The sequence below is a fragment of the Anas platyrhynchos genome, chromosome 1, assembly GCF_047663525.1.
Source record: "Anas platyrhynchos isolate ZD024472 breed Pekin duck chromosome 1, IASCAAS_PekinDuck_T2T, whole genome shotgun sequence".
In the NCBI taxonomy this organism is placed as follows: domain Eukaryota; kingdom Metazoa; phylum Chordata; class Aves; order Anseriformes; family Anatidae; genus Anas; species Anas platyrhynchos.
The window spans coordinates 115,384,848-115,400,078 of NC_092587.1; the positions used below are offsets into that span (position 1 = coordinate 115,384,848).

The 15,231-nt window shown below is 38.6% G+C and overlaps 1 protein-coding gene across 10 annotated transcripts in view; it reads left to right on the forward strand.

The window, feature by feature from the left end:
• CNKSR2 (connector enhancer of kinase suppressor of Ras 2) overlaps positions 1-15,231 on the forward strand; it is a 218,705-nt gene that overhangs the window by 37,887 nt on the left and 165,587 nt on the right. For all 10 annotated transcript variants that reach the window (XM_027449077.3, XM_027449080.3, XM_027449078.3 and 7 more), the window contains exon 3: positions 11,631-11,833. In XM_027449077.3, coding sequence (XP_027304878.1) covers positions 11,631-11,833 — 203 coding nt within the window. The remainder of the gene's footprint in view (positions 1-11,630; positions 11,834-15,231) is intronic.

The window sequence follows — 15,231 nt, forward strand, 5'->3', positions numbered from 1 at the left end:
ATTATCTTATGTGTAAATAATACATACATCTATGATGCAGTATACAGAGGGATTTTGCAAATGGTCTTTTCAGTCACATTGTGTCACGCAAAATTTGGATTATCCCCTCAGTGATGGGTGTGGTGCTGGCTTTACCATTCTTATAAATTTTTCGTGTGTGATTGTAAAGATCAATGATAGATTGGGTACACTGTCTGCATTCTCTGCTGTAGGAAGGATTGTGAACAGCTCTGCTAAGATCTACTTGACTGCCTGAAGTGGTATTCTGTAGATTTTTAATGCATACTACTTCTCCAAGCTTCAGAAGCAGCTTTAAGGAAGCTGAATCCCAGTAGAGGAAATCAAAGATGGTACTCTGAAAGGCTCTTCAGAAGGCCTTGTGGGTTCTCAATATGCAGCAGCTTTTCTGAATATCCTATTATTGCAACTTTGGGAGATAGATGTGAGGAGTAATGAAGAGAGTGAAAAGAAAAATTAAAAATGTAAAAGGAAAAGTAAAGAAGGGGAGAAAAGACTTTCTGTGCAGGAAGATATTATGTTTTAAACATTCCTTAGACTTTCTTCTTTAGAGTAGTATTCGTAATACATGTATGTGTTATGAAGTAGCTCAGTGTGATAAGTTAACTCATTTATTTTGTTTGTGTGTTGTTGATTCTTTAAATAATGGAAAGGCTGCAATCCATCATTTAAAAAAAAATGTACAGACACACAAGGAAACAGAGTTAGTCACAAAGTACTTTTCTCATCAGAAAATGCAATGGAAAACAAGAAAATAAATACTTAATTAACGGTAGGGTGAACACTGAGGACAATTCCTTCTAAGCACACAAGGGAGACAGATTGTGGCTTTTTCAAATATATCCTATTTTCACAGAAATAACTTTGTTTGTTAGCTGAAATTTCCTTTTGTTTTTCTGGTTACATAATTAGAGATGTTATCTTTAGACAAACAAACACATCTTGTATTTGAAGCTGCCTTATCATAGACAGTGTATGGAACTAAGTTGTATATCAAATAAGGAATTTGTAGTGAAGACTAACACTGCCTTCTTAATTCACGCAATAAGTCTCTACCTTCCTGGTCCATGTTGTATATAGTGTATGCTTTTCTGAGTTGGTCTTAAAGAAAACTCCATCACTGAAACATGATAACAGGCATTCAGATCTCAACTTCTAATTTAAGTTGAGGCTTTTTCAGTCTCACAGTTGGCTGCTGATGGCTCCTCAGGGACACAAAATGTGATTGTTAAATTGATTTTGGTGGACTTAATTTGAATTTATTGTTCACCAAACAGATAAACCTCTTAGGAAATTTAATTCAGAGGCAATCCTTTTGGCTATACTACTCCTATACTTACAGCCTTTCTTTTTTTTTATTGCATCAGTAAGTATCTGTCCTGGTCAGTGCTTGCCTGTTCTTCTGATTAGCCTCTGAAATGGGCTGTATGTTCAGGAGAACTGTAAGCCCATGAGTGTTCAGCATAGAACAACTGCTCATGCAGGTAGTCAATGTGCGAGTTTTTGAAATGAAAGTTTTCTGCTTATTTCTTGTTACACTGGAGTTTAACAGGATTCATGATACAATTTGCATGAGTTACAGGTGTTGGATCCAACTGAATTAAGGTCTAATTGGATGCTGGAAATTATCAGTGGTAAGATGAGATAGGAATAATAATATTAATTTTGCCTTGCATACATAATCTCTGATTTTAAGCTAATCGTTAAAAGCCAAAGGGATTGCAGCTTCTCGTTCATCTCCCCATTCTCTCTGAGTCAGTGAGTGACCACCTAAAGAGTTTTTTTGGTGTTGAGGACAAAACCACTTCCCACCATTTATTCCTTCTCCCACTCTGCAAAGAGAGGTTTCTAAGGCAGAGGGGCTATCAGTGAGGAAAGCTGCTGTGATAGTTGATATGCTTTAGGAGATTCCTTCTTTCTATCCCTTTCCAGCAGTTTTTTGGGGAAGACTTCTGGTGATTTCTGCTTTTTAGCTGTGTTTATGGCAAATAGCAAACTATATTGTTGTATTACATGTCTGTAGCTCATGGGCCAGTATTTTCTTCCTGGAGGGAAGTGGAGGACCTGAATAAACCATGTTTGACAGGTATGGAGAATGCCTGGGACCTCCTTAGCAAGCAGGCTGTGAACAGTGCTGAAAAGGCAAACTGCTTGGTGCATTAACAGTGGGAACCACTTATGATTGATAGCCTTATTTAAAGGAATTGGTTTGCTGACATTTGACAGAAGGTGGGTGGCTATGGTCTCTCACAGTATTTCCATCGTGTCATAAGCACTTGCAACAAATGGATTCTCCAGTGTTTGCTAGCTGTTTGGAGGACAAATGGTGGCCTGTGTCACTTTCTCAATTGAGTCTCTCTTGGCTGCCAGCTGCCATACTGTGCTGTTGACAGGACAGCAAGTACACGGGCTGAGATTCACAGGTTTTCTTTTCCTGTGCTGCTACAGAGAAGGTGGGATAAAGATTTTGCCCAGCTGCTACTGCTGTTACAGGTCATTCCTGGTGATGATAGTGGGGGTGGACATGTATCATACCATCACTGAAGCTGAACGTGCTCCAGGAGAGAGCGAGTACTGTAACCAATGTGGTATGAGTCTTCACTCTCTCCTTCAGTCTGTGAAGGTGGGAGTATGTTCAGTAGATTATCTTGCCATTATGTTTTTGTTTGTTTGTTTGCTTGTTTTGTTTTATTTTTATTTTTTTTAACAACTTTGTCAGAAAGGGCAAGATAAATGAAATGCACTCTGTGCTTAAAAATGCTTAAAAGCAGGAATTAAGGAGGTATGTGATGGTATTTAATTGCTAGAGTTTGGTGCATGGTTTTGGACGAGTTCTTGAGAAAACACCATGATGGAGCTACTCCTGTAGAGTTTCTCTGTTTCCAGTAAGACATGTCTTACTTTCCCTTTCTGTTCAAATTGGTACGTGAAACCAAGACCATGCTGTTGAAACCAACAGATAGATTCCTGCTTGATGTAGAAATGCATGTTGATTCATGCTGACAAAATCTCAGAACTGGCTGAAAACTGATAAACCAAGAAACTGCATGCCCAGTTGTGGAGAGATGGGAGAACTTCTACTGAGTTAACTATCACGGTATTTTTTTTACCCGAACTACTCCCAGTTAATAAAAGATACACTTGCTCATCACTTATAAAAATTATCACCTAGAACCAGCCCTAACTTCATCCTTTCCTGATGCTCATTATAGTGAAGCTAGTGTAAGACTACTTTACATTCCATAAGTAAACAAACCAGAGCAGCAGACCTTCATCCACACAGAAAATGCCAGGAGCCTTGCTTCTCAGATGGCTGCTTTAAGAACCCAAGCTTACTGAACAATGCCAACTGAAAATGAATTGAGGAAAGACAGAGGTGATGCTTACAAGAGGAATGTATATTGAAGAACAGATTACTTAGGTAATGCCATCAAATTGCTGTAGCAATCTTCAGTTTTGAAATGCATCAGAAGGTCTTGTACCTCCTGAAATACCTAACTTTGCAGGAGGAAAAAAAGAAGTCCATAATTCTTGTTCCATCTTCTGTTTGTCAGGAGATGATGTTTCAATTTATCAAACTGGGTATGACCATATTTTGTGGAGTGTCCTTGGCCTCTGATCTTTGTCTCCTTGGCATCAACTTTTTCCCAGAAAATGTTACTTTCTGCCTTGCTGTCTGGAGAATAGAAAGATTGCACAGCCAAAGATTTCTTCTTCCATCTTTAAGAAAATGATCCAATGTTCCTGACATATCACCACAATATATTGATGCTTAAGGGTGGTTTTTTTTGGTAGTGGTGTTTGTTTGTTTGTTTGTTGTTTTGTTTTTTTTTTTGCTTTGCTTTTCCAAATTATAATGTACATTTTGTTTGAATGAAGAATATTAAGTTATCTTCATTTCATCGTTAACACTTTTTTTAAAAAATGAGAACTTGAAGTGGAAATTATTTTATCTTGAGATGATAAGAATATTTAGAAAACTTCACAAATCACATTTGAATGCTTTAAAATTTTATTTAAGCAGATGTGTTAAAGCCCTATGAATTTACAAAATATTTTTCAGGGAACCTGCATTTGTGTAGAAGAGATTTTTGTTTAAAAGAAAAAAATGTTTTTGCTTTGTACAGAATACTGATTTTAGTACTGGTTTCATGCAGGTTACTTAAATTTGCTGTGGCTGTGCAGGAATTTATTATACACTGTACATTTGAATCTGTAAAGCTAGAAGACTACAGCAGATGAAATAGCATTATTATTTGGCAGACAAAATGTTGGTGTGTGTGCTAACAACATGAAATTACTTATCATTTACCACTAACACACATTCATTTGCATATAAATGTTTTAAAAAGTGGATCTACTTTACCCACGAATGATTCAATTCCTCTTAAGAATTATGCCTTTTATCTTAATTTCATCTTCTTGCCATTTCTCACACACATACTTTCCTTTGCCCTTATGACTACTCAGATCTTAAAAATACTTTTGTCAGTAATAGTGAATATTACACTTAATCACTGTAGGCTGTGAGGAAATGAGGAAGGCTTTCATTCTAGAATGGAAATGTGTGTACTGAAGTTACAATTTATTGTTAATATTCTGCATGCTCACAACAGAAAAAAATACTTACCCTTTTTACTCTTGCCCTTTGCAAGTTAAAATTCTACTTATATATCATCTGCCTTCCTGTCTTCAGCCTGAGCTAACTTACTGCAAAGAAGGAAATCCTCAATCAAAAGACCATAACCGGATCAATAAAACCAGAGACCTAAAGGGTGTGTGTTAGCTGATCACATTGAAAATGTTTGTTGCTATTAGTAGATCTTTTCTACAGAACTGCAGTAAAGCCTGTGGTATGCCAAAGGCAGTAAATATGTCCATATGCAAAGGGTGAATGTGAATGCCCTTCCTCTGACCTATCTCAAAAATTGGCTATGTAGATAGATACTTTTCTTAGTTGCTTTTTTCTTTGGGCTGTTCTGAGTTGCGGGCAAGTGCAAAATATATGCCCTGATTAAAAGCAGACCAATTAAAAAAGGCTGTTGCAATGTAAAATGTTTTAAAAGTGGTAGTATGTTCATAACAATCTGTTGTTGTTGAAACTGCTGATAAGCTGCTTAAGAATCTGTGAAATGCACTTACCTGACTATATAACTGGTATTTTGAATTCTGGAGAAATAACAGGACCTGGCTGACAAAGGCCAAAATTACATGAGGGAGTAGAATAAATAAATAAATAAATAAATAAATAAATAATGAGCACTTGGTCTTGCAGAATCTGCTGCTTGAATAAGAGTAAGATGAATAGTTATATAATTGCTCTATTAGTACTACAAAGCATAACTAGGGCTTGGCTTTTTGATGTGTTACTTGATTGTGCTGTGGAAAAAGAGCTGTTTTTTTTTTTTTTCAGGAAAGGGGAGGACGATGATTATTATTAATCATTACCAGGCTCTGCAGGACTGTAGCCGTCATGCACCTGATTTTTTTCTGACTGCAAATGTTTAGGACAAATATATTATTTGAAACCATCTGTCATTTAATCAGTATATATTTAATAATAACTACAATAAATTATAAGTGCAATTTGAACTATCTGTCTTTATTTCTTATTGACTAACTCTGTATTTATGAAACAGATATGTAAGGATCATATGTTGTGAACTTCTAAATTATCCCATATGTCAGTGCTATTTGAAGGAGAGAGAACCCTAGCGTTGGCATTTCATGATGCTGGAAGAAGGGCTGTTAGGACTATATGTTGTAGGCAGAACTGATGAGTTATAAAGTTACATAAGGCACCTTCCATATGACAAGCTGTGTTCTCAAGCCGCTCACAACTTTAAACTGGTAACCTGGTTTGCCTCATTCTTTGTGGGATGTGTTCAGACAAATGTTTTTGAGAATGAGATTCAGAACAGGATGCATTTTGTTTATTTCAAAAACAATGCTGGAGAAAAAGGTTGGAATTTTTCAGAAGAAATTTTTAGCGACCCCAGATTTTGAGGCATGGTTTTGAAATGGCTGCTAAGCACCATAGTATCCACATGATGCTGTTTTGATAATAAATTAAAAAACTTCCTCAGGCTTCCCAAGAACTGAGGGCTCTAATCTTTACTGTTTCCAGTTTGCTTTTTTAAAAGCAACAAATATTACATACAGAAATACTGCTTAAGAATGAAATTTGGAAGATGAAAGCACTGAAAAACAGTGAGGAGCAAAATTAAGCTTGCGTGAGATTATCTTAAGTCCACTGCTTTGCAGGCATATGCTCTTCTCACAGCAGTCTGTGAACAGGTGGAAAAAAAGCCACAACTTTTTGAAAAAATGCTAGAAAGAAAACTTGATTTCATTCTTGTGATTATCTGTATTTCTGTGAGATATCAGGCATAACTGAGAAGTTATATTTCTTTACACAGATATTACTACACAATGCACATAATTTATTACACAGTACAGCTGTCTCAACTATGATATTTGTCTTTGCAAAAGGTTGCCACTTTTTTCTTCCATTAAAAAATACTGTTTGTGAGTGTGGTGTCAAATATTTGCCAAAGAAAAATAATCCTTTACCTTCTGTAGCTGATACAGTCATAGTAGCCTTCTCCTCAGGGGCAGCAAAATTAATCGATGTAAGCACTGATATCTGCTGTGCCTGCCTGGAGAAGCTGTTCTTATTTTTCTTTTACCCCCAAGCACCAGTGTTGCAGCAGTAGTGTCAGTTCTCATCTTGTGTTGCTTCAGTGAGAGTCAGCACTGGTCACGGCATGCCTTTTGCTCCACATGGTTTCCAGCAGATTTGTGGGCTGAATGAGAAGAAACAGTTGTCTAGGGAGATAGGCAAAGGGGTCCATATGCTTATTTCTTCATCTTGGGTTATTTGTAGGAGTCATATGATGTCCTTGAACTTAATGTGCCTCTGTGCTTGGAGATGTATAGGCATTTGTGGTTATATAAAAAGTTGTGATAAGGATATATGTTTTAAGGGATTTATGGATTTGTTAATGGGACTGCGCATGTCTGTCTTCCGCATTGTGGTGTATTTAGATTTGGACTTCTTTTAGTGCCTGAGCTTGGCTTTTTAAGATAGATGTGTTGCATGGAACAGGTAGTGTAGACATACCCTATAGATGTCAGCAGCCTCCTTTGACTTGAGCAGTATATGACTTTCCTTTCTAACCCATGCTAGTAGTGTGAGATGCACTTGCTTACTAGCAAGGGCTAAGTGAATTTAACACAGAAAATTTTGAAAAGAACTCTGATTTATTTTTTTTTGATAATTTTTATTTGTGTGGTGAAGGGTAACTAATATTCACCAAACTAGTCCAGAAAGGTTCACTTCACTCCCAGTTTGGTGACTGAAGTCTTTTCCTACACTATGGTGCTTATGCAAGGATGGGCTGGCAGATGGCCTGTCTCCCCCCACCAAAAAAAAAATAGATATCAAAACTCATCAGTGATGATTAGACCTGCTGCTTGTCAGCACGTGAAGAAAAGAGCTACAATTCATCACTCACACTGTCATGTGAAGCCACAGAAAAGTAATTAGCAGGTAAAATGTCTATTAATAGCTTCCACCACCTTTTGCTCAAGCACCTGCTGACAAGCTATTACTCCGTGTAGCTTAGCTTCATCAAGTTCTTGTTTTGTGATTGCTAGAAAAGATGCCATTAGAGCCATTTCTGTTGAGGTGGGGTGTCTCTGAAGAGACTCTTCCTCTGTGGCCCCTTGTTGATAAAGCAGATGTGAAGACTTGCCTTGCTGCTAGTAATCTCTACAAGCACGCAGAGACTTCTTTGTGCTTCTTTCAGTGACTGTAAATTTATTTGGCTAATGACAGCACAACTTGTGTTAGTGCAGGCTAAATGCAGAGTAGGGAAAAACAAAGAATTGTCGTCTTTGCCTGCAATTATCTTTTTACGTTGCTTGGAAATAAATGCAGCGTATTTCTAAGAAAACAATATTGTTAATAGTATACTATCACGTATAAAGTATGATTGAACTTGGCAGTTATTATTTGAGCAAGCTTTTTTCCAATATTAAAACATGCAACTCTTTGTTTCGTTTTTAATGTGGGCCAGAAATATTAGTGATAAACAAAGTGGGAATTTTGTTAGGTTGGCTGCTGTTGGATCCCTTCTGCTTGGAGGCTTTGATAAACACAGCTGCCCCAAAATATATTCTGCCTGAAATTTCTCTGTATTTTACATTTCTGGCTATATCTGTCTCATTACAGGTAGAGGCTTTATCAAAATCAGTGCCATTCCTAATGTATGACTGAATTGTATGTAGCTTGGACATCAAGTAGGCCCCTTCATTTTTTTTATGTTAAAGAAAATGCACACAGTTGACAAATGTACCTGGAAACAGACTGTGTCCCTTCCTTTCCACTTATCTGGCAGTGAAAAAAGGCATCTGAAAAAGAATATGTATGTAGTCGTCACTTGAATTCACAGAATCACAGAATTAAAGGGGTTGGAAGGGACCTCAAAAGATCATTGGGTTCAACCCCCCTGCCAAAGCAGGTTCTTTAGAGCAGGCTGTCCAATGTTAACAAGATTCCACTAAGGATGGATAGGAGATGCTTTTCTAAAGAAGCATATATGCACCCTGTTATTCAGTCACAGAATACTGTTCTGATGATCTTCTTGCTCAGCATTTCCTTTTTACTGATGATTTGCTTTCTGGTGGGACTTGAGGCCTATGTGTTATCAGCATAGGCTTCCACTGCAAGGAGGCTCATTGCAGGCTACTATCTGCTACCTGCCTCTCTGAATGGGCAAGGTATGGGCCAAGTAAGTGATGGAGAGGAGGATGAAGGAAGAGGTAAAGTACTTTGGAGCTGTCAAGGGAGAGCCTTGGGATGGAGGTTGGGCCTTGGCATGGGTCCCAGTCATGGGTCTTGTGTGTGGCCTGGCTGGCAGGATGGAGGGTGCCCTGGCTCATCTGGATGCCTGGTGATCCTGCTGGTGCCTTCCCTTGTGTTGAGGAAGGAGAATGGGTTTGGTGCTGAGGGATTTAGCAACTTGAAACACAGGCCCCATTGTGGAAGCGTTAGTAACACTGAGACACCTGGGGTGTGAGAAGATTGAGAGTTGCTTATATGAGTAAACTGACTCTGCTGAGAATGAGCAAAGGATTTAGATAACCACATTCAGCTTCTCACTGACAGCCTTCTTGATTAAAAAATTCAGCATTGCTGTATATTGGAAAGAAGAAGGAAGTCTCATGAGGAGATGTGGCGGAGCTGCAGTTTGTGGTCGTTCCCCTTGGTGTTTGGAGACGTGAGCACCATGGTAAAAGTGTGTTGTTATGGGTGTCCCTTGCACTGTGTTTTGGTTTGCTTGACTGCTTGAGACTCCTCTCCTGAATTTGCTCAGGGCAAACTGATTTATAAGAAAATTCCCATGATAAATCTTTTGTCTGGAGTATCCTTTGTTTGTTTCTTTCCTTTTTTTTTTTTTTTTCTTTCCCCCAAATAAGCTAGATGCTCAAGAAGTAGAATGAAATAAGAACAAGCCTGATTTTTTTTTTTTCTAGCTTATTCCTATGGAGTTGTAGATCTCCATCAAGCTCTCTTAACCACAACAACCACAGGGGAGAAAAAAAAAAAAAAAAAGATAAAATTATTTGATGTTTATCTCTTTAATTTGGACAGATTTAATAAGTTATTAGTTATGAGCTGCTTAACTGCATAATAAAGTATGTTTTACTTTTCCATCTGAATTTGTTGTTTTCATCTTGTAATTTTTTATTTATAGCCTATCTGTTGTATAATTGCTATAGAATATTTACATGGTGAAAAAGTCATTGCCCAAATGTACTAACTGTCTAATTGTGAATTGAGCAAAGTGGCAGCACACAGACCGCACCTACGCAGAAACCATGTGGTTGATAAACATGTCACAAAGTCTTTGCTGGCCAGAATAAAGATGTTCTCAGAAGTTGCTGTAGAGGTTTTAAAAATGCAACCTTAGCATATGTTCATTTCCCCTTAAGCTGAGTCCCACATCTTCCGCTGTGGAAAGACAACTGTCATGTTAGTGACTCCTCATTAAGTGTATTCAGTTTACAGGTGTGAAGAAGATCTGGCTGGGAGATGGCAGGCAAGCCATATGCTGAACTCTCTCCTTTCTGTAATATTCCAGCATTTTCTCAGGATTAGAAATTGTGGGAGGGCTAGGGGCTGTGTGTTTACTCAGGTTTACATCAGCGGAATCTTCCTGGAGTCCCTGTATAATTAAAGAGGAGATAAGTTCTTTTAGTAAATGCAGTAGCTGGTTTGGATTAGGAGAATGACAACTGCTGTAAATCTCTCTTTTTTTTTTCCCCCTCTCCCTCCATCACCAATTTAAAAAAATAAAATAAAATAAAATACAGTAAGTACGCTTCAGCAGTCTCAATCTTGATTGGTGAATGTATTCTTTCTCCTCATGGACCAATTAGCATGGTGAGCAAATTTTGGGTAGTTTGGGATGAGACATATTTTTAAGAAGTGGATTGTTCTGTATGCAGATGAGGTGCTTTCTGCACCCTGCTTTGTCGTTTGTGGTAGGAAATGGTCCATGCTGGATAGTAAGCAGCCCTTTACATCATCCTCAGAACAAGTTGTGGCCATGACCCTACGATGTGGTTAAGGCAAGGAGTAGTTTTAGCAGTCTCATCTCTCCTATGGAAATTATAAGCGCAAGCCTCTGAAATCCCTTATCTCTTTAAAATGGGAAGAAAAAAATCTGTTGAAATAACTCTATTATTCTTTGAATTTGTGAGGAAAACAAATCTATTCCAGAAGCAACAAATTCACAGAATCACAGAATCATCTAGGTTGGAATTACAGATATTACTATAATATATTGTAATTAAACGTGAAATTATGGTATTCTCTAGTGCCATTTCATCACCATTTGTATATTTGAAGGATTTTCAAGTACTATTTGTTAATATTTCTGCATGATTATTTCTGTCTCTGGTGCATAGCAGAGGACCATATTTAAAGCTTAAGGGACTGACTCTTAAATGGAAGCAAAGTTTATAACTTGACTTTAAAAGGGCAGCACAGACACTGTGCAGACTAGCACTGTGTTCTCTGGTCTGTGAATCTGCTGGTCCTTTGCTGCTAAAAAGAATAAAAAGATAATGGACATGCTTCCAACAAAAGCAATCTGGTATTATACCGTGTCCATACTGTGTAATTCTACTAGTTGTAAGGCCTCTTTGCTTAAGAGATTTTAGGAATCAGGGTGACAATGGGCACAAGGGACTGATCTGTAAGCATCAGATCTACAGAGAGAACCATTGGATCTTCTGGAAGTGATATACTGCTTTGAAAATCGATCTGCCAGATTAGGGTTTCTCTTCATTTTGAGGTGTTTTTCTCAGTGCACTTAAAAACAGCTAAAAGATCACTCATAATTTTTCTCTTCTTTTGTTCTATTTTTATGCACTTTAGAAACAGAACATGCCATCCATTTAAAATCTAATGAGTGGGTGTATTTCTACCTTAATTATTAGGAATGGTTAAGTTTTGAAGCAGAAGAGCAGTCTTGCTGTTCTCAGTACTTCATGTTCAGCAGCAGAGCTAACTTTGTCTTCTTTGTCTCTTTTTATTTCAGAACTATGGTTTGGAAACAGAAAATTTGAAAACCCTTTCTCACAAACTGAATGCATCTGCCAAAAATCTGCAGAACTTCATCACTGGGAGGAGGAGAAGCGGTCACTATGATGGAAGAACCAGCCGCAAATTACCGAATGATTTTCTGACATCAGTAGTGGATCTCATTGGAGCAGCTAAAAGTCTGCTGGCTTGGTTGGACAGGTAAAATCTCCCAAATGTGTTACAGGTAACCAGTTCATACTCATGCACAAAACCCAACCTCTTTACAAAATCTAACATAGACATGGAAATTGAAGCAGAATTCATTTACAAATCTGAGGGAGAAGCTTGTAGCATTGTGGTTTTTTTTCTTGTTAATTGGCTGTCATCATGAAATTCAGATAGCATCCAATAAAATACATCTAAATTCACTGCAGCCTTACGCATATCTGGAAATACAACACAGCGACAGGCTGACATCATTAGGTTGTATATATATTTTATTAACAATATAGAACAATTTGACCTGCGTAAATCAAATTTCTTGCTCTGATAGTATAAAATTGACAAACCTGTGAACATTCTATTCATGATATAGGTGTTAGTATATACTTCTGTGTGTGTGTGAACATGCATTTTGCAGGTTAGTTTTTTTAATTGCAATGTAATAACTCTGAAACTATAGATGCAGCTGGAACTGGCACATACTCTTATCTCTGTGTATACGTGTCAAGGTTGGGGGGCAGTGGGGGTGCTGCAGGGGTGGCCTCTGTGAGAAGAGTACAGCAGCAGCTGCCCAGCAGCTGCCCCGTGTCAGATAAGGGACAGTTTCAGCCAGCTCCAAAAGGGACCCACTGCTGGGCAGAGCCAAGTCAGGGAGTGACACTGGCTGGGCCTCTGTGAGAACAGGTGTAAGGAAAGGGGAGGGAAAAAAACAACAAAAAAAAAACAAACCAAAACAAACAAACAAACAAAAAAACTCCTGGGAGAGAGGAGTGAGAAACAGCCCTGCAGACCCCAAGGTCAGTGCAGCAGGAGGGCAGGAGGTGCTCCAGGCACACAGCAGCAGTTCCCCTGCAGCCTGTGAAGAGGCCCCTGGTGGAGCAGGCTGTCCCCCTGCAGCCCATGGGTCCCCCATGGAGCAGATCTCCATGCTGCAGCCCCCCCGTGGGTGGAGGAGCCCCCGGTGGAGCAGGTGGATGTGGCCTGGAGGAGGCTGCGGCCCATGGAGAGCCCCCGCAGGAGCAGACCCCGGGCCGGAGCTGCAGCCCATGGAGAGGAGCCCACGCAGGAGCAGGGGGTCTGCGGGGAGCCGCCGTCCACCCGTGGGGGACCCGTGCTGGAGCAGTTTGCTCCTGGAGGATGGATGGACCTCGTGTCACAGAGCCATGTGGGAGCAGTGCTTGAAGAGCTGCTGCCTATGGGCAGCCCCCGTAGGCTCAGTTTGGGAAGGATGGCATCCCATGGGAGGGACCCCACGGGGAGCAGAGGCAGGGAGTGACTGTGAGGGAGCAGCGGAGACAAAGTCTCAGGGACTGACCACAGCCCCATTCCCCTTTGCTGTTCAAGGTGTGGAGGTGGAGGAGGATGGATGGGAGGGAAGGTGTTATTTGTTGGCTTTTAAATTCTCACTCCTCTTGCTTGTTACTAATAGACAACAAACTATATTTATCTCCCTATGCTGAGTCTGTTTTGCCCATGACAATAATTGTTGAGTGATGTCCCTGTTCTCATCTCAACCCTTGAGACCTTTCCATTGTATTTGCTCACCCTTTCCATTTGAGGAGGGGAAGTGAGAGAGCGGTTGTGGTGAAGTTCAGCTGCCCAGTTGGGTGACCACACTGTCACCTAGGAAATATGTGGGATCAGGACATAAGTGCTCTCCTTTACTTCTAATGATAGCAATAGCAATGTGCAGGTATTTAAGATGATCACTGAAACTCTTGAAGTGGTTAAAATGAATCTACCTGTATGTCTTTTTAAAATATATTGCAGTGTATTTTTATCAGCAAAAATAAAATCCTTATCTTTATTTTTAAGGTTTAGCTGATCATGCATCTTATTTTGTATCCAGAAGCTGAAGTTTTTTCAAAGTATGATTTTTGTGTAATTCTTAAAATCGAACACAATTGTTTGGGTTTACTGCTCTGGGTTATGTTGTGTTTCATTTTCCTGAGGAAAACTGGCTTCTGTCCCATAAATGATTTCCATATGAAAGGTTTAGGTGAAGCACGAATCTTTTCCATTTCTTCAGCTGAAGTGTAAGCTCTTTCTTTTGTTCAATAGACTGCAGCTACCACTGCTTCTTCTTTTCTTCCCTCTTTCAAGCCCTTCCAGAGATTTTGAAACTGAAGTTGGGCTCCTGAATTTCTATTTAGACAATTAACATTAGACACACGGAGAAGTGATTAAGTTTAATGGAAAGAGCTTAATGTTGAAACTTGAAAAATTGGGAGTATGTTTTTAGCTCTGTCTCTAACATACTGCTGTGACTTGGAAGAACTATAGGCCTCAGTTTTTCTCCCTGCAAATCTTTTTTTGGCAGAGAACATCATATCCTTCTGCATCTTAAAACAGAAAAATTAGCGTGAAAGCATGTTACACCTAGGTGGATCAGTATCTGGAACTTCCTTCTATTTAGAAATAATCTTGATTATTTTATCACTGGAATTGGGCATAATGGATAAAGACTGTTAGTTAATAAGTGGAGATAGTATTTTGCAAAAAATAGTTTGAAATTTAAAGAGTAAGCTTTCACATGTATGTATATTTAGCACCGAAGAACAAGCTATGGTTTTGGCATCTTAATGTGAATTTAGTGGTTGAACTTTAGAAAGAAAGTAATCATTGGTATTAGGAAATATACAATTATATATCTTTGAAATATATATATGTGTAACACTACTGGCATATGTTCTTACAGAGAAGTATTAAAATGGTGTTGTCTGTCTACTGACACTTTTGTTTTCCTGCAGTATTGAGTTGTAGTGGAGAACTGCAAACCTTTCACACTTTTTTTCCCTCCAATTAATTGAATAGTAAAATCTTTAAATAAATAAATTTGAAGTGCCTGCATCACAGCACCAATGTGTCAGTCTATTACTGCAAACTGGGCCAAAATTATGTACTTCTAGTATTAAAAGACAAACCCAATCTCTAAAACTTGTTTGTAGCTCAGAAGTCTGTGGAGAATTACCTTAGTAAAATTATACTTAGACAGTTATACTGTGTTTATCAGAGAGAATTCTGTTAGTAGGTTAAAGTGTTGGTCAGGGAAGATTTATTTTTTAAAATAACTTTTAAAAATGTGTATGTCAGTTCTACTCTCAAGTAAAATGCAAAATGACTTTTACATTTATCTGAAGTGTGAGCTGATCAAGTGCAGGAGCTCCAAGAAATTAAAAATGAGAGCAGCCATGGTGGGAGCTCTCTTTTAGCAGTGTTGTTGTTAGCATCCAAATAAGGCTTCCTTGAAGCGATATGTTAATTTCATTCAGATTTCTGGAAAAGCACTTTTGAAGATCTGCGTAGCTTAAACATGTAGTTCTGGCAAATGTTTTCTGTAATGTTTTAAGAGTTTTCTGATTTATGAGGGTGTGGAATTTTTTGATTAGGTTTGT